Source organism: Anoplopoma fimbria, chromosome 18 (assembly GCF_027596085.1).
Source record: "Anoplopoma fimbria isolate UVic2021 breed Golden Eagle Sablefish chromosome 18, Afim_UVic_2022, whole genome shotgun sequence".
Taxonomy (NCBI): Eukaryota; Metazoa; Chordata; class Actinopteri; order Perciformes; family Anoplopomatidae; genus Anoplopoma; species Anoplopoma fimbria.
Window position 1 is genome coordinate 4,063,401 of NC_072466.1, and position 20,378 is coordinate 4,083,778.

Genomic DNA, 20,378 nt, shown 5'->3' on the forward strand with positions numbered 1-20,378 from the left:
CTAACAGAACAACGGCATCTCATTGTATATAATACATAGTTCATAAAAAAAGGATTTATGTGTTGATAATCATTTAATGTCACTACACACCCCTCTGTGAGAACTGTTCCCATCTTGCTTTACTCAGGAAATATCATTTTTCTCATATATTCAACTGCAGTCTAGAAATTCTCCTTTCAAACTTTCCCATTTCAATGAGCTTGACTGACTAAACGCTGTTAGTTTTTGCTGTGTCATGTGTACCTTTTGTTTTGCATCTTGTAACTACTGTTGACTGTGTTGAATTATTTCAAAACAATTGTGAATGTAAAGCTATGAACCTTGAGCATATTTGTGTGTGCAATCCATTGGTCATGTTTGGGAATAAACACCGAATGAATCCAATCAAATAGCGGACAATGAATTCACTGTGACAGTATCACTCAATCACACCTCAAGCCTCCATTAGGGAAAAAAACAAGACAAAAAAACAGCAACTGTGTGACTTGAATGCAATCACCTTTAGAGCAAGGGAAGGAGTTTCTTGAAACTTGAAAGTTTCTGACAGCGCATTGTGCAAAGGATGGCAATGTCAGTCAGAGAGTGTATAAATCCATAATCCTTAAGTGTGTCCAAAATGTTAATGTGTAAATTTGCATACATTACACACTCAAAAATGACCATACTGTTGCATGCAAAAAATGAAAACCTCAAATGCAGCTTCAGTGCAACATCCTCTGTAAAATCAAATTAAATAAACTATGTTTACATGTGTGAAAGGGGATATGTGGACAACCTCATCCTGCAACATCAACCTTTGGAAATTCATGGCGAGAACATTCTCAGCCTAACTGGTATCTTTTCTGCCAGGCTGACACAGAAGCGTGTGAAATAGTAGTACACAAATGAATGTGTTTAATATACCCACAACAGGGGTTTGCAGTAGTACTAGCCATATGTATAGCAACATGACGCTAGCAGCTCTGTTAGGCTGCACAACGGCACAGCAGGGCTTTACAATATACGCTAAAGATAGCATGCTAGCATATTCACAGTGACAATACCAGCATGTTTATGTTTCATAGGTATAATGTTTACCTTGTTCAACCATCTTAGTTTAATGTTTTTACATAGGTATAATGTTTACCTTGTTCAACCATCTTAGTTTAATGTGTTAGATTTGCTAACTAGCAATATATATATATATATAAATTATGTTTTACCAGTATTTGGTTAGAAACCAAAGAATAAAACATATTATCACAACAGGTCTTGTGGATTACTATTCATATGTAAAAAAGGAGTGTCCTCAAGTGATGTCACTTTTAAAATATATCATTTTAAAAAGATATTTTTAAAATTCATTGGAATTTTTAAAATATCTTAAAATATATATATATATATATGTGTGTACTATAGACATATTTATACATATATAGACATATATACATACATATATATACACTTTTATACATAAATATACATATACACACATATATGTATATAATTATTATTTCATTTTTTTTAAATAACCCTTTGGAGTACAAGAAGTTGTTTTCGGGAATTACAAAAAACCTAGAACTAGTTAACTACAAACTAAAAAGTTTCTGTGCAGCAGGTTTACAAGTCGTACATAAAAAACAGACGGGTCATTTTGTGTATGTGGCCCCCGAAACCCACAGACATCTGTGAATTGTTTAATATCTGGTGGAAAGTGATCATTTTTTGCATTGTATAATTAACAGGTTCAATACACGTCAAATTCATTAAAAAAAAACGCAACAGATGGAAGGTGTAGGCGAAATTAAAGTGCCATCCAAACTAAACAAACAAATGGAAAAACAACAGATTTCTGTATGAGAACACGGGGCAAAACATCTGTGTGTATGTGCTGTACGTGACTTAGTAGGCCTATGCATTGACATATAGCTCTTCAGCAACTTGAGTGTCCTCAAGTGATGTCACTTGAGTCAGGCTTGGTTGGGGCTGAAAAAATATATATGCATAAATATAATTATGACGAAAACAGATTTGAAAGTGATACAAAATTGCATTGTTGCATTGTGGGTAATGAATGCACAAGGTTTTTTGACAGAGAAGAAGAATGCATGGAATAAACCAAAAATTATCACTGGTCCAACAATGTTATCATATGGGTAAAATTCTACACCAGTTGGACACCCTTTATTTTCACAATTAATTCTAATGGAGGCATGAATACGCCAAATTTCATTGCAATCCATGTTCACTCTGGAGCAAAGTGTTGGACAAACCAACCACCATCGCCATCTTAGTGCCTCGTATGTTCAACCTGAACTCAGAAATGAACTCATATAGCACCATAGGAGCTGCAAAACATTATGTTGTAGCTTAAATATGGAATTAAATTTAATTAAATGTGCTGCACTTAATTGAGCAGAGGAAAATTAGGTTCTAGATCGCTCAACTTAGTGGTTAGAAAATGTAACACAAGCTCACCAGAGACTAAAAGCTCCTCAGTCAGCATGTACCTCCCCAACTTCTCATATTGTACTCCGATGACGAGGTGATCAGCTCCAGGTGGGTGGCTTCCCATCACCTGTTGTGAATACTGTCATATGGGAGTAGAAGAAGTGGAGCCACCTCCAATTACTCTTTGACTTACACTAATGCTTGATTTCCAGTAATCTGAAATGACTGCGCTCATAAGTGCTGCAAAGGTCAAAGTATTTTTACAAGTACATATGCTCTCACTCCATTTAGCCAATTACCACAATTTAGTAATTAGTAATAACGTTAATGTCAAAACTGTGTCATACTAAATCATATTCTCAATTTAAAAGAGCTCTCCCCAGCTTGGGTTTGATATATACAATATATAAATATATATATAGCCATTCAGTTCAAACGTACCAGGCTTTAAAACACATTGAATTCACCCACTTTATTTCCAAAAATGATTGAATTTCTAAGATAATTCACATTATCTTTAGGCAAAGTCACATTTCCAAAGTTCCCATACTTTATTGAGACCAAAGATCGCTTAAATCTGATTCAGTGTCACATGTACAAAAAATACTATTTCCGAATAGATTGCGATCACTGTTCCGTAGTTTTATCTCCGAGCTGAAGCTAGTTGAATTAAACATGATGCTAGAGGGGCGTGAGAACAAAAGAAGGCCACTTTCAAGATAGTGATATCCATTAACACAACACCCAGGGGAGATGAGAGGTTTGTTTTGATGTGAATTTCTACCTAAACATCTCCAACAAACTGGCACTGATAACACCCTGCTACGTAATTGGAAATTATACACATTTGACAATAAAAGCAATACAATCGCAGTAGCTTTTCTAGTGCGGTGATGTAATGTTTCATCTTGGATGCAACAAAAAAAAAGTGCTCCCATCTGAAGCCATTGTTTCACTCACATGGAATTGTATTATGTTTTTTTTGCATATACTAATTTAATTAAATGAAGTGTAAGAGTGATTGTTTGATAGTCTGATTTCAGTCAGAAATATTAAAGTATTCCACTCATATTCTAGCATTTCTAGGATATTTACAGGATATCAATAAACCTGTAACCACACACACACACACACACACACAGGCAAGTGTGCAAAGGCTGAAATCAACATTTATCTGATCACAGAGGTTATCGGGGTCAAGATTTCTTTAGTTTTTAAGTTATACAGTCAAAGAGCAAAACCAAACACAATGTTTATGATGTTACCTTTGTTTTTTGTGAAGTTACAAGACCGAAATTGGCAAACTGTGAGGAAACTATTAATTATTCAAACCAAATGTCCTAAAATTGCAATGTTAATACAATATCAAAAAAAATTTAATCTTTTTGACTGCTGTAAATTCTGCGTTTTAACTTTTTAAAGTCTACAATCTTATGGGACACAGATTCTGTACAAAAGTGTGAGCTCGCACTTGTGGCTTTTGTGGTTGATACAGCATGAATACACAGTTCTTCAGGTCGTAGTGTGAGTTCACATGGCCTGCCGGATGCTTTCCAGGCTCTTCTCAATGCTGTCTATCACCTCCACTGCAGCCTGCGGGATCCTGGTTCCTGGGCCGAAGATGGCGCAGACGCCGCTCTGGTACAGGAACTCATAGTCCTGCGTACAACACAGAGGTGGAACACAGTTCATGCAAACTGAAGGTGAATGAGAAATTCATGTAGAGATAGAATGACGTGCAGAGTCTCTATGTGGTTGAAAAGAACAGAAATTAAAGAGTTTGCACAGCATGTGAGCAAGGACATCCGTTAGTGTGGTAACGATTATCGTCATGAAAGATTGGATCTTTGTCCACATGATGGCAGGATGAAGTTTTATATTCTTATTTGTGTGCTTTCAAAATAATGCTACATATTTGGTTGTCAGTCGAGGAAGTTTTCCGTCAGCTTCTAATATCAACATGAGCTGTGTGGTTTGTTGTAATCAAGATGACAGCCTAAGATAAAATCATCTGGGTCGCCTTCTAATTATTGAAATGAAATGCCTCGCACCCCCGACCTCGATCCCTGCCCTTATCGGAAAACGTTCACCCAACGCATCCACAGCCAACACTAAAAATAGCTGCATTCACAACAATCCGTTATCATCATGGAAGTCAAAGGTTACCTGTGGTGGGATGACGCCTCCGCAGATGACCAGGATATCTGGTCTATTGAGCTTCCGCAGTTCCTTGAGGAGCACCGGGACCAGGGTCTTGTGGCCTGCGGCGAGCGTGCTGACCCCGACGCAGTGCACGTCTGCATCGACCGCCTGCTGGGCGACCTCGAGAGGAGTCTATTCAACCGAGAAACCCGAGAGTGAGACGTGGGAAAACACAACGAAAAAACACACAACTCTGAGTGAGGTGTACGAAACAAGAGAGAGAAACAATGTGATGCGATACCAACACCATAAAGCAAAAGAACTGAACTACAATCTTCTCAAATGTTTCATTCCATCTCCTTTATATTTCACCCATCTGCATTAATTAACTACTCCACTGAAAACCAATCATAACAGCTCACATCAGTTAGTTACTGGGCTGCACTACTGTAAGCTATCACAGAAAAGACAGCTTCATCACGATCTGCTCAGGGAGCCGTCGGGGTATTCATTACATTGATCCTCACAGATAACGTCGATCATCAGAATATGTGCTCATCAGGGTGAATTGGAAGCAGTCTTAATTGGCTGTTTGAACTCTTGAACTCTCATCACACAAGTTACAGCTCATCTGCATCTGCTGTAATCATTTTGAAGCTCAATGTCCCCGCCTCCTTTTGCATTTGGCTTGCTTATATGATTGATCGTTATTTTTTTTGCCGTCAATGAAATGTTCGGTAGGTCATCATTAAATGGGGTTACATTTTTTGGGGTGGTTCTATTTATACTTTAACACGGAGAATGGAAGAAATCAAACTGCGTACAGAACTGTCTAACAACAAATATCTTATCTTGTCAAAGCAGGAAAGGCACAAGTGTGACATCAACAAGGCCTGAGCCTGTAAGCTCTGCAGGACCTGGTCCCATGTAGTGACCCACCTGAATGGAATGCAGCCATTAATAATTGAAAAGGTATTAGCTGCATTTGTGTCCATCAAGTCTAAATGTCAGTATTTGGCTATTTTGCACTGCCTGCTAGATACACTGTCAGAAAGGTCTGTAAGCCGTTTTTTTAACCACAAATGTTTTGGCATTTTCAATTTAATGTCAAAACTCCCATTAAAAATATGATCAAATAAATAAAAATGGAAGTAAGGGGAAATCTATAATTACAAAAGGGAAATGTTTGTGACTTCATTTAATTGGAGAAGACCAAGATATCAGTGGAAATGTCAAGAATTTTCTTAATCTTATACTCATTACATTACATTACATTTCATTACAGTCATTTAGCAGACGCTTTTATCCAAAGCGACTTACAATAAGTGTATTCAACATAGGTATTCAAGAGAACTACTAGTCACCAGAAGTCATAAGTGCATCTCCTTTCTTAAACAAGCATCTTAAAGCATAAGCCAGAGCAAAAGTATAGTGCAGAGGCAAATTACTACGAAAACAATAATTGCAACAGACTAATACGAATACAATAGGTGCTACAAACTAATACTCAACAAACTATACAATTCACTTGCCTGTTAACAGTCTATTTTTACCATACATTAAGTATTAGTACATCCCGATACACTCAGCTTCAATAAAGCACCAATTAAGAGCCCTCTTAGTGTCGGAGAGTTTGCATATTTGTATGCTCTTAAATACAAAGAGCTGTTTGGTAGAACACTGTAAGAAGAAGAAGGCTAATAAGAATAAGGCTGCATCTATTGTAACATCTAGTCCTTACCTTTTATACTGTAACTATATTTGTTTACATTTTAGGGCATTTACAAATACATCTCCATAACTGACTTAATAGATTAAATGCATGTTCTATGGTATTTTTTTTTTACTCCTTTCTACTGTCTGACACTGACCTGAAACAGCGGTCCGATGTCCACATCAAAGCCCAGGTCAGCGAACCCTGTAGCGATGACTTTGGCGCCCCTATCGTGACCGTCCTGCCCCATCTTTGCCACCAGCAGTCGAGGGTTCCTACCTTCGTGCTTCTTGAAATCTGCAACTCTGCATGCATGATTTGAAAGAAAAATAAATGTAATCAACCAGTGGAGCAATCAGTCTGTGCATAATGAATGTAAAGATGCTAATTGGGTTCATTTCCTACCTATTGAGGGTCACGGAGATCTCTTCATGCTCGCCGTATTCACTGCGGTAAGCGCCGCTCACCATCCTGGTACTGGCCTTGTGTTCGCCAAACACTTTCTTCATGGCATCAGTTATTTCACCGACCGAACATCTGACAAAAAGAACAAATACAATCGGCATCTTCCTCAACATGTTCCACAAGGTAATCTAGTTATTCAATTTAAAAAATATCCTTCTTTTTTGCATTTTTTCCGTTTCATTTATAGAAGTCTGTGTCACATGGCAGAAAGACTTGTTAACACTGTTGCCGTGAGGATAATAAAATAGCAATGATCAAGTAAATTCTGGGTAATTTGCAAGTCCGTCCATCCATTCTCTTCAACCACTTATCCGTTTAAGGGTTGCGATGATGGCAGGGTAAATCACTGAGTCATCCATTCCTTTTGCGACAGTACAATATTATATTGAGATGATTGAAGGTCTAATGGGATTAAACTAGAATGGGATGTTGAAGTGGTTATAGATGAATTCGAGACTCGTGACATTAATCTCTTTTATGCCAAGCCAGTGCCCATCATCATGTGGGTTCTTTTGTTCGATCTTTCTTTTCGTGGAATAGTCAGTTTCAATCAGTTTCAGTGGCTTTGTTAGTTTTTCAACGTGTGTGTGGGCCTCATGTACAAGCCATTCTTGGTTATACCAAAGAAGACTTCACTTCAAATGTGCCGGATAACTTCAACAGACGTCACTATTAAGTACAAATATAATAAAATATTGGTTTTGGTACGCAGTGCGCACAAAACTACAGATATTAATAGATAGTTCCTCCTTTTTAATCTGACTTTGGTATTCTGGCAGCTGTAAAAAGACATTTATGAAGCTTGAATTACAACATCTATATCCAAATATTTGTAACTTGGCTAAACGTAGAAATCTTATTCCAAAGTAGTTCAATTAAATCAGATTTTTAAGGAAGTTTCTCACAAAATGAAAAGAAAATCCGACAATTGCTGCATTGACACAGGCGGGTTTGACTTTGACATTAACTGCTGTATGACCGCCTTAGTGTAAAGAAATATTGTATGCGTGCACGTGTGTGTGTGTGTATACCTGGCTCGTGACGCCTCCACGGCCAGGCCCAAAAGGTTGCCCTCCCCGGTTCGGGCACACTCCTCAATGGCTGCCAGGCACTTTGTAGCTGCCTCTGGGTCACGACTTTCTCTCACCTACAACAGAGAAAAGAGGGGCAAACATGATATTTAAAGTTTTGATCTGCCCAGCTAACATGTGTTTAAGTTCTCTTTAACACAAAGAATTGAAACCCTCCAACGGCTTTTCTTACAGCAGATATTTTGATTCAGCATCGAAGAAAGAGCTCTGCAGTAAGAGAGCATGCACAATAACAGAACCCTGGAACTGCCAGAGCAGAATGGAATGCGGCCCTCATTAATTTAGTTTATTAGTGGCCCCTGTGTTAGACAAGTCCAAATGTCAGACTTTGTCCATTTTGCTCTGCCTGGTAGAAAGGTATTATGACAGAATTCTAAAGGTTTTTGGCATTTTCAAAATGCAAACATGTTATTCCAAATTTCAATTATAAATACGATAAAATGAGAACATAGCGAGAAAACTTATTATAGTTGTTTATGTTTGTGACAGAAGTTGTTTCCGAATGTGAAGGGTGAAAACAAATTACTAACAGAACTTCCTATCTTGATTACTTACATAAAGGCAATTATTTTTTGAATTACAAATTTCCTGAAATGTTATGCTTAAATATGCAAATTAAGGATTACCTAACTTTTGGTGAATTTAGGAGAGGTGGACAGACAAATATAGACTAAGTGTATTAATTGTGTATTTTTGGATGTTTTCTTTCCACTAGTCTAAAAGAAGACATGTTATGAAAGCAAAAATAGCAAAAGTACGTGAGAAATAACGTTTTTGCCTATATGTCAAGCATAAATATGTTAAAGATTACATTTAGCATATTAAAAAATAAAAAGTTGATCAAATATTCCATCATGAATACTATAAAATGAGAATATATAAAGTGAAGCACCGATCACTGAACCCACAGAGACTTTAACTGACATCGCCCTGAACAATCAGCTGAACACAAACAAGAGACAAAGATGAAGAGTGTTTGCTCTGCTTACACAAAACACAGTGTCCATAAATAGACCTCAGTTATATACTCTGTGTATATATATATATATATATATATATATATATAAACAAACTGAATGACTGGAAAATGTTTTGTAATTGCAATTCTCTCTGCTCTCTGGCTGAGCTGTGATGCGTATAACTCCCTCCACTATCGCCAGTCTGTCTTTACTGTCAACAATGTAACAAGGGAGAAAATGCCAAAACAAACAAACCCCAAAACTAATGGATGATGATGATTGTGTGTGTGTGTGTGTGTGTGTGTGTGTGTGTGTGTGTGTGTGTGTGTGTGTGTGTGTGTGTGTGTGTGTGTGTGTGTGTGTGTGTGTGTGTGTCATTGCAACACATTACTTGAAAGTTTCCAGTGTGGGAAAAGTACCGTCTTCGCATGTGATGATGTATGTGGTCTGACAAACAACAGTGGTATTCTTCAGATAGCATACATTTATTATCTCCTCGATGTTGAAAAGAACACTGACCTTTTTCAGTTTGTCAATCTGCTTCTGACGCACAGCAGTGTTATCTATAGCAAGCACCTCCACGGTCTCCTCTTTTTGCAGACGGTACTTGTTCACCCCGACGATGACCTCTGATCCTGAAGAAAAAACAAGGCGGGGGGGGGGAGAGTTACAGCTACATGAATCATCAGGAAACAAAGTAGCAACCCAATCACACATTTGTGAAAACTTTTTTCAGGGTGTTATCCTTTGAACTTTGAGATAAACACGACTGGAAAACCAGTTTTTATCCGAAGCATTATCAAGACATACAACACGGCAGCGAGCATAAAAGAGCAATGTATGAGAAAAAAACAATGTCAGGGTGTTATCCAAAGAGCAGAATAAGGAACTTTCAGATAAACAAAGGTCTAGAAAAAGAAAACAAAAATTGGTTGGACTGCAATACACTTAAAGAAAACCCCTCGAGAGAAGATTACAGTCTGGAAAACCAATTTTGAATCTGAAGCATTAGCAAGACATACAACACGGCAGCGAGCATAAAAGAGCAGTGTATGGAAAGAAAATTAAGCTGACACGGAGCCTGAACACTTGGGATTACTAAAGCGCCATCGCATCTGACCGTATCTCAGCTCATCTCCTCTCCTTTAACAGTTTCATTTCCTGTCTACATCCTTCAGAAACCCTTTCTACACACTTCAGGCTGAAAAACAGCCCTTAGCTGGGATATAATAAAAAGAATTCAAGGCTTGTAACAAGCTATGCTTTACCACTAATCAGTGGGGATAACTTCAATTATCTGAATCTATCTATACATAATTGAATTCTCAATGTCAACCCCACTGAAAACGATGTTAATTTCACCATCTTACGGACAAATACAAATATAGATTCCCTGTATTTCATAGTATGTTGACAATTTATGTGTTCAAAAGATGCAAAGAAAAGCAGAGAGAAGCAACTCCAACTATTCCATAATGTGGAATCCCAGGATCGGACCGCATGAATCTGAGAGCATCCAATCAGAATTCAAGAACCAACAGAAGTGGAAACCAATGTAAACAACAGCAAAGATGTGCTGCTGGAGTGACAGTGTATGCCAATGAATATCAATGAGGGGGGGCTCAAGGGGGTTATGGGTGAAAGCTACACAGTCTGTAAAGGTTCATCAGGCTCCATCCGTCCGTCACTTCTGGCATGATGTGACGTAAGTAATGCGCACACATCTCCGAGCTCCTCTTAACCTGATCCGCCAGATGCTTTTTATACACAGAACCACCTGAGAAGTCGTCATTGGAAAATGTTTGGAATATGAAAGGCACTTTCAAAACATACTTGACATGTCCAACAGTAAGCATTATGCATGTACGTCTGTATATATATATATAAATATTAGTAGTTTAACGGACCACTGTCGATCCAAGATCGGTACGGATCCCCCCCTCACGGTTAGGCATGCATGTGAACCGTGGATTAATTACACAGTTTAATGTTAACCATCACAGTGTGAAATACAGTGTTACTGACGATATTCAGTAAAATATGCGATCAGGACATCAGCATTCATGCTTTTCTAGTCGCTGATCTCTGATAATATAACATAGTATTCAACTAATCTATGTTTAAATTGAGAGGAGGAGAGCTGCTAACGTTAGCCGTGCCGCTAATGTTCAGTTACATTATGATTCAGTGAAAATTATTATTGGGTGACAGTAAATTATAACGTTATCATGATGTGTTCACATGAAACCTTGTAAAATGTAGTGTTGGTGAAGAACTTGAATAAATACAGTTGTTTGGAAGACATTTTTGTGATCTGTATCTGCCAATATGGATCAATCTATGATATAGGCAGGGGAAAAAAACGTGAAGAGTCAAAACCTATAACCTTAAAAACAGGCTTGTGTTAAGACAATGATTTCAATATTTCATGCCAAATTTGGCAATAAATGGGAGGAATTCAGACATGATGTAGGAGTTGCAAACTTCAGTTGATTAAAACCTCCATTTGACATTCCATCGCAGCGCTGTTAAGTGAAGCATGAAGTACCGGAGGCGGAGGAGGATAAGAAGATGAGAGAACGAGTGGCTTTAAGGCATTAAAGGCTTATGATATATATATATATTCATACAGTAGTACCTGAGTCAATGCGGGCCTGCCTGCGAGCAGCACATTCCTCAATACGAAGTTTAGGGATTCCCTCTGCCACGGCTCTGGCCATGCCTCCCACCTCTTCAATTTCCTTAATGAACTATAGGAAGGAAAACACAGCTTTTAAAAGGGCGACTCAATGATGTGATGGATAACTTTTGTAGATGTGTATAATGACATTTATCTCACAAGACAACATGGTTTAAAACAATTTCGACAGTATTTAAATTGTGTATTATAGGCAAAAATGGACATCGTAAAAAATAAATGAAAACACTACTCCGATGACTTTGGAAGTGAGCTTCAACCCATTTGTCCCGATGACAAACCTTTAAAGCTTTGTTATAGACGTCGTCCGTGAGAGCCTCCATCATGTGCGACCCCCCCCAGGGATCGGCGACTTTGGGGATGCCCGACTCCTCCTGGATGATGATCTGGGTGTTCCTGGCGATGCGGGCGCTCTTCACCGTGGGCAAACCCAGAGCCTCGTCGAACGAGTTGGTGTGAAGCGACTGGGTGCCCCCGAACACCGCTGCCATGGCCTCGATCACTGTGCGGACCACGTTGTTGTACGGATCCTGAGAGGAAGTTCTGATTAGTATCGTGTGTGGGTTTGATCTCTATACGCTTTGAGGAACTCCAACGTGTATTTACTTGTTCGGTGAGAGACCAGCCTGAAGTCTGGCAGTGTGTGCGGAGGAGCAGGGACTTGGTATTCTTGGGCTGGAAGTTGTCTTTAATGAGCGTGGCCCACAGTCGCCGGCCGGCCCTCAGCTTGGCAATCTCCATGTAGAAATTCATCCCAATACCCCAGAAGAATGACAACCTGGCAGCACACACAAAACAATTTAAAAAGAAAAAGAGAGAAGTTATTCAAAATAAAAGGAAAAATGAAAATGAGACCAACACAATAGAATTGAAGGGTATTTGTAAAAGCACAACACAATTAAATGAGACCCAAACAGCCCGCTCTTAAAAAAAAAGCAATTTTCTCTCATCAAGCCTTTTGGCTGAAAACAAACAACTTCAACGTAGCTACAGAGGAGTCATTTCTCCCTGAGCAGAGAGGTAAGTGCTCTCCCTCTGTGTGTGTTTTCATCCAAGCATCTCTATGCTTTCTTTACATAGCCAGGCGTGCTTTCAAGAGAATGCTAGTGCATGTGAGCGTGCCACAGTGGCTCGGTCATACCAAGATATACACATACCAAGATATATATATATATATATATATTTTGGTATGTGTATCGCTGTAAAGAAACAAGAAACTGACTGACGAAGTATGTTAGATGTAACCTTGAGAGTCTCTATGGCATAACATCCTATTGTGGTCATAATGATATATATATATATATATATATATATATATATATATAGATATATATATATATAGATATATATAGATATAGATATATATAAAAAATGAGCAATCCTTATAAAGAATGTCATGTATATGGTACCAGTCAACGTCTATGAATCAAATGTTGAACTCTCAAACATCCAATATGAGTTATAAAGCAAAATGGGAATCAATCAGCTGTGTAAGAGCCAAATTCAATTTGCAGTTACATTTTTTTTTGTTGAACTTTCATCATACGTGCTTCTACTGTGTGCAGACAGCCAAACAAAGTTATGATGCTGCACAGCCGAGGTGGAATCAATCATTATACATTTTTTCTGCACCTGCTTCCTTCCTTCCTCCACATTTTTCAGACTCTTAACCTCCACCCTTAAACTGTACCGCGTAAGCTCTTCCCTTTGCTCCAAAAACACAATAAGACGGACACAGACAGCCAGACAGGTGGCATTAAAACGTATGGAGGTACAAAGTGAGTCAGAAGAGCATCATTAAGTTTCGGTCTTTGTGTGAAGCCAAGGTTAAGCTTTGATAGTGGGTCCGACCAACAGGAGATAATAGCTTAGTGTTGGAGACACAATGGAGTGATTATTTCTATTGATTCAGAGTGGGCGTCTGTGAACGGTCATTCCGTGGAGAAAAGTAGAGCTAGACTGGGCCTTCAAGGATGTTCCTGAGGATTGCATGCACAAGTAACTCTGCTCTTATGTGGGCAATTGACACATGAAGAGAAGATAATGGAAGCACAATGAAAGGAAGGGGAATTGGAGGGAGGGCAGGGTTGGAGGAGTGGCACAGTTGTGTAATTGACTGAAAAGGACCAGCAGGTCTTCATTATAGACCATTCAGTTAAAAAGAGGAGCTCAGGAAAAAGGTCATTCTACGGAGCAACAGGCAGGCTGAGCCACAGAGATTCACATAAAATATGCATTATGGATAACAGTTTGAATACTGAAGACATGTCGCACTTTCATCCAACTTTATCTCCTTTTTTTCCCCCCCTTTCTTTTGAATCTATACTACACGCTTTGTGTTAAATTGGAAATATTTATTTAAACCAAAATCTGACATGTTTGATTTGACCAGCAGCTTTTCTATCTGTCTTTAATTGTTATAATGATAATGAAGAAGGTATTATTTAATGCAGTTAAATGCCAAATAAGTTATTATGCATGAATAATCATGCACAGAGTCACTGGAATATTAATAACAGACCAATATCCAAAATGGAAGAATATGTGAGTTTCATCATTAACAGGACATTTTAGTTACCGAGTAGTAATTGAGTGACAGCACGAGCGTCTGTTCAAAAATCGAGTGTAAAGTGAACGTAGTCACATGAAACCAGTAATTATACCAGTAACACCATTTACTGACACTAGTGGTGCTAAGAGCTAAGTCACACCTTAGAAGCAGGTGTCATGGCCGACGTGTTGGCAGTGGTCAAAATGTCACGTTGTCAAGGAAATATGTGAAGGAGAATTCATAAGGATTGAGTAAAAAACAACCTCGGAGCCCAGAGAAGACTCCACTTTCACTGAACTTCGTCATTATGATGCAAAGGCAGATGACACTGACACTGACGGAGAAGGATTACAAAAAGCTCAACTCGAACACGACCCCATGCAATCTATTCTACTGTATTATGCAGGCTGTATGAAGAGCTCCTTCAGTGACGGGCTGCTTCACTCAAGGTGTTAAGGAGGGAAACCGGAGCGCCTTCCTTCCTGGTGATGTCACACCTAACGATCAACAATGCTGTCAGTAGAAAGTGACAATTCACTCCTGTAGAATATCGATGAAACTGTTCAATATCAATATTTCCTTTGTGCATGACGTAGAAACAACCGTTTGGTTATATATTGCTTTTTAACAGTTTAATATTTTATCATAGGCCTAGCTTCTTTTTTGTTTTACTGATGCTTCTTGTTATTGAGAATGAGAATGTGTTCATTGACAGTTTGCTATATTTACGTTCTTTTTTTTTGTATTCTTGTTTCATTTTTTTTTTTACTTATTTGTTACATGCATACAGTAATTAAATACATATAAAATGAAATGAAATAGTTGTCACTGTCTATTCACATTCATCAACATGATTCCAATCAGGTAGACTGTATGAAGGAACTGTGGGGCGGCATTATCTTCCTTCCTTTGGTAAAGGATGGTGCGGTGTTTCCTATGCTAGAGGAGCTGAGAAAGGATCATTGAAGCACCTTTCCTTAGCATTTAGAGAATTAAAACCGCTCTTATCATGGCGGCAGCTTAGAAAGTTAGGAACCTTCCTTAGCAAAAAAGGACCCACTGGGATCTGTTAAATTATTTATCCTCATATCTATCTACAAAATTTGACTTTTAATTTATGACATTACTTTTTAAATGTTCACCAACAGCACATTTATCATTTTAACTTCTCTCACACACTACTTTTTAATCATCAAAGGTATTCTGTGGTAGACTTAATTTATATTTGTGCAGCATTATACAAATTAAGAAGGTATGAGCTTAATTACAGCTCTACCTTTATGAAAAATGCATTAACCGGCCGTAACGGCGAGCTATAAATATGCAAATCAAAACTCTTCTTCTCCACACTTAACAAGATATGAATATTCTGTACCTTGGGGCGAACTCATCGATGGTTAAGCCTGCTTTCAGACCAGTGCGGCAGTACTCCAGGCCGTTAGCGATGGTGTAGGCTACTTCCAGGATGGCATCAGCTCCAGCCTCCTGAAGGTGGTAGCCACTGATGGATATGGAGTTGAACTTGGGCATGTGCTGGTAACATGGAGAGTCATTCAAATCAGCTAAACTCCCAATATGATGAGCATTACATTAACAACACCACATAAAGTAAGCACTGTACAAGCATATTACCTCGGAGGTGTAGGCGAAGATGTCTGCGATGGCGTGCATGGAAGGCTCCGGGGGGAAAATATACGTGTTGCGTACCATAAACTCCTTCAAAATGTCATTTTGAATGGTTCCAGTTAGTTTGGCTTTAGACACGCCCTGCTCCTCTCCAGTCACGATGAACATCGCCAGCACAGGGATGACGGCTCCATTCATTGTCATTGAAACGGACATCTTCTCCAGTGGGATCTCATCAAACAACATCTTCATGTCTTCAACTGTGTCTATGGCAACTCCAGCCATGCCGACATCACCGTGGACTCTGGGGTTGTCCGAGTCGTAGCCGCGGTGGGTTGGGAGGTCAAACGCCACGGAAAGGCCCTGCTGTCCGGCTGAAATGAAAGAGCAAAAGAGACCGTGGATCAGAGAAAACTGGGAACCGGAGTCATAGAATGGAGTTCAGAGAGAGAACATCGACAGACAGCCTGAGGGAACCGACAACACCAAGGACTCCACTTGGAATAATGAAATAGTACATAATCTGTCTATATTCTCAACTATTTTGGCTTGTGCCCCTTTTAAAACTGAAGCGTCGTGTGTCCTCTATGACACAACACAGAGGGGTGAACTTTGACGGCAATTTTCCCTTTGCATTATATTCCCTGGTTATTTAAATTGACTGTATATTTGAATAAAAAGTATTTGTGGTTTGAAGAAGGTAAAAACTCCTAATGCATCTGTACAGTTTGGCAATGCCAGAGTCATTTTAATCTTTCGTTCTTCTTTAAACCACTTTTATAACTATTCCGTGTAATTCAAAGTGCAACATCTTGTATAATGAAGTTTGAATCTACAGTGTTCAGCAAGATCTACCTTTGATGTTATCTTTATAGAACTTGTTGCTCTCCTCCACAGTGCTGAAGCCAGCGTACTGCCTGATGGTCCACGGTCTGTTGGTGTACATGGTAGGATAGGGCCCCCTAGTGTAGGGAAAGACTCCTGGCAATTCATCCGGCCTGTCGGCTGAGTCTGCTTTGGTGTACACGGGCTTTATGTTGAGTCCCTCAGGCGTGCGCCAGATCAGATCTTCCGGGTTCTTCCCCTTCAGCTGCTTCTTGGCCAGTCTGGCCCACTCAGGATGCAGCTCGTCCTGGTCCCGACACGGTGCGGAGGTGTGGAGCAGAGAGTGGTGCGTGTGCGCTGAGGAGACGGACGCTCTCACCAGGCGCCGGGCAGCCATCGCTGCACATGCCCTCTGTGCAGTCAGCATGCTTCTGTGTTGAAGTCAATCAGACGCACATGGATCACCTGAGGGGGACAATGACAAACAGATATGAAGTGGGGGAAAGTCTTCTGATTACATTACATTACAGTCATTTAGCAGACGCTTTTATCCAAAGCGACTTACAATAAGTGTATTCAACATAGGTATTCAAGAGAACTACTAGTCACCAGAAGTCATAAGTGCATCTCCTTTCTTAAACAAGCATCTCAAAGCATAAACCAGAGCAAAAGTACAGAAACAAACTAATACGAATACAATAAGTGCAACAAACTAATACGAATAGGAAGGAGCTGTTCCTTTCACTGCCCTGTAGGCTAGCACCAGAGTCTTAAACGGGATGCGAGCTCTTACAGGGAGCCAGTGTAGAGAACGGAGAAGGGTTGCATGGTCTGATGGTTGCTTGTTAGGAGTCAGATAGTAATGCCAGCACATAATGCATCCTATTTAAACATCTATGGAGATAATGTTACAACAAACCCTTTTATAATGTGGCATCTTAATGGTGCTTAGTTATGACACAAAAACAGTGCTTCAAATACATGAATTATTACCATTACAATATTTTTTTGCAGCTTGGATATAAAATAAAATAGTCCCGCAGCGGGGAAATTTACAGGATTACAGCAGCATAGAGGAACAAGATCAAAAATAAGTATTATAAATAAGCAAATGAGCAATAAAAAAAACAGTAAAAAACAGTAAAGAATCCACAGTAACTGAAATATTATATATACAGACAGAAAGTATTATAACTAATAGTTAACTGCTCTGGTTTATGCTTTTAGATGCTTGTTTAAGAAAGGAGATGCACTTATGACTTCTGGTGACTAGTAGTTCTCTTGAATACACTTATTGTAAGTCGCTTTGGATAAAAGCGTCTGCTAAAGGACTGTAATGTAATAACTATTGTATTGCACAGTGTATTTGTATTGCAGAAGTTTTTAGTGTTAGGAGTCAGATAGCAATGCCAGCACATAATGCATCTTATGTCAACCTTTAAAAATGTGGCATGTTCATGTTGCTGATGAATTACTACCATTACAATATTTTTTTGCAGCTTGGATATCATCCACAAAGCAGCATTTTAGTGTAGTTTCTTTCTATTTGCTTACACCCTGTGCAGTTGACTTTGTTGTGTTGGATGATTGACATGATGCCAACCCTTAACACAACATAGTCTGACCCACAAGTGACCTTTACAGACAAATAAACCAGTTTAAAGAACATCTATTCCCCCCCCATGTGGATATACTGTACATTTTTATTCCTGTTCTATCTTTATTTTGTTGTATAGTATGTGTATTTATTGTCTGTGTCTGTGTAGTTGTATAGTATGTGTATTTATTGTCTGTGTAGTTGTATAGTATGTGTATTTATTGTCTGTGTCTGTGTAGTTGTATAGTATGTGTATTTATTGTCTGTCTGTGTAGTTGTATAGTATGTGTATTTATTGTCTGTGTCTGTGTAGTTGTATAGTATGTGTATTTATTGTCTGTGTAGTTGTATAGTATGTGTATTTATTGTCTGTGTCTGTGTAGTTGTATAGTATGTGTATTTATTGTCTGTGTAGTTGTATAGTATGTGTATTTATTGTCTGTGTAGTTGTATAGTATGTGTATTTATTGTCTGTGTAGTTGTATAGTATGTGTATTTATTGTCTGTGTAGTTGTATAGTATGTGTATTTATTGTCTGTCTGTGTAGTTGTATAGTATGTGTATTTATTGTCTGTGTAGTTGTATAGTATGTGTATTTATTGTCTGTGTAGTTGTATAGTATGTGTATTTATTGTCTGTGTAGTTGTATAGTATGTGTATTTATTGTCTGTGTAGTTGTATAGTATGTGTATTTATTGTCTGTGTCTGTGTAGTTGTATAGTATGTGTATTTATTGTCTGTGTCTGTGTAGTTGTATAGTATGTGTATTTATTGTCTGTCTGTGTAGTTGAGCTGCTGCAACACTTGAATTTCCCCCATGGGGATCAATAAAGGAATATAATAATAATAATCTATTCAATGACATTTGAGAAACACAACAAAGAACAAATGTTATGTAATTGTTAAAGTCATGCTCAGTAGCTGGATGACACTTGGACTGTTATGCACACATGACACCTGCAGTCAGTCAGCCATACAGTCAGTAATCAGTACAGGTGTGTGCATGTTTAACCTGCATGTGTGTGATAGCTTAGCATAGCTTAGCATAGCTGAACTAGCCCTTTAAGAAACCTGAAAGAACATATAATGATTAAATCCATATGTACATATATAACATGCATATCCATGAGGTTAAATACAGCTCATATAACTCATTTATACATAATTATTATACAATTTCCTGACCTTGTCGTCTGTTATGCTTCCTGCAAAGTGGCTGGAAGGCGTGTGCTGGTCTGTCCAATGACGTTTCATAACATCACCCGTCAGCCAATAGGAAGCCGTCGTTCACCTGTGAACTTTGACCTCAGAACCCGGAAGTGAATGTCCAATCCAAAGAGTGTTGAGTTTGGTAGAGATAAGCAAAGCCTGCTTTTATAAGTGCATTACAATTATTGTGTTTTTTTTTTTTTTTAGTTGTTTTTTTTAGTTTAGTTTATTTGCACAGTTGAAAAATATAGAAAAACATTACATTGATACATTATATTGATAAAATTATATTTTTTTATGGATTATTATTATTATATTAGGTTTTTTTTGTTTAGTTTAGTTTATTTGCACAGTTGAAAAATATAGAAAAACATTAATATTGATAAAATTATATTTTTTATGGATTATTATTATTATATTAGGTTTTTTTTGTTTAGTTTAGTTTATTTGCAAAAAAATATAGAAAAACATTACATTGATACATTATATTGATAAAATGATATTTCTTTATGGATTATTATTATTATATTAGGTTTTTTTTTTTGTTTAGTTTAGTTTATTTGCACAGTTGAAAAATATAAAAAAACATTACATTGATAAATTATATTGATAAAATTATATTTTTTATGGATTATTTTTTTATGGATTATTATTATTATAAAAAAACATTACATTGATAAATGATTTTGATAAAATTTTTTATTATTATTATTATTTTTTTTTGGTTTAGTTTAGTTTATTTGCACAATTGAAAAATATAAAAAACATTACATTTGATAAATTATATTGATAAAATTATATTTTTTTCATGGATTATTATTATTATATTAGGTTTTTTTTGTTTAGTTTAGTTTATTTGCACAGTTGAAAAATATAGAAAAACATTATTTGATAAATTATATTGAAAAATTATATAAAAATTATTATATTAGGCATTTAATTTATTTGCACAATTGATAAAAACATTACATTGATAAATGATTTTGATAAAATGATATTTTTTATGGATTATTATTATTATATTAGGTTTTTTTTAGTTTAATTTAGTTTATTTGCACAATTGAAAAATAA

The 20,378-nt window shown here is 37.6% G+C and overlaps 1 protein-coding gene across 1 annotated transcript; it reads right to left on the reverse strand.

The window, feature by feature from the left end:
• Window positions 1-2,893: 2,893 nt before the first annotated feature.
• mmut (methylmalonyl CoA mutase) lies at window positions 2,894-19,363 on the reverse strand. The gene is made up of 13 exons (XM_054618267.1): window positions 19,284-19,363; window positions 16,532-16,966; window positions 15,683-16,050; window positions 15,426-15,583; window positions 12,106-12,277; window positions 11,781-12,029; window positions 11,440-11,551; window positions 9,321-9,436; window positions 7,783-7,898; window positions 6,692-6,823; window positions 6,444-6,591; window positions 4,597-4,764; window positions 2,894-4,089 (listed from the first exon to the last, which is right to left on the reverse strand). Exons 2-13 carry the CDS (start codon window positions 16,926-16,928, stop codon window positions 3,961-3,963), a joined length of 2,265 nt encoding a protein of 754 aa, XP_054474242.1. The 5' UTR covers window positions 16,929-16,966; window positions 19,284-19,363; the 3' UTR covers window positions 2,894-3,960.
• Between the last annotated feature and the right edge of the window lie 1,015 nt (window positions 19,364-20,378).

What these genes read in the sequence shown, in the direction of transcription:
- mmut (XM_054618267.1), bottom strand. Translation starts at nt 16,928, where the DNA reads ATGCTGACTGCACAGAGGGCATGTGCAGCGATGGCTGCCCGGCGCCTG. An exon ending in ATCGATGAGTTCGCCCCAAG is followed by an intron (nt 12,278 to 15,425) that starts GTACAGAATATT and finishes GTGTGCTGCCAG; the next exon opens with GTTGTCATTCTTCTGGGGTA. An exon ending in GCTGGTCTCTCACCGAACAA is followed by an intron (nt 12,030 to 12,105) that starts GTAAATACACGT and finishes ACTTCCTCTCAG; the next exon opens with GATCCGTACAACAACGTGGT.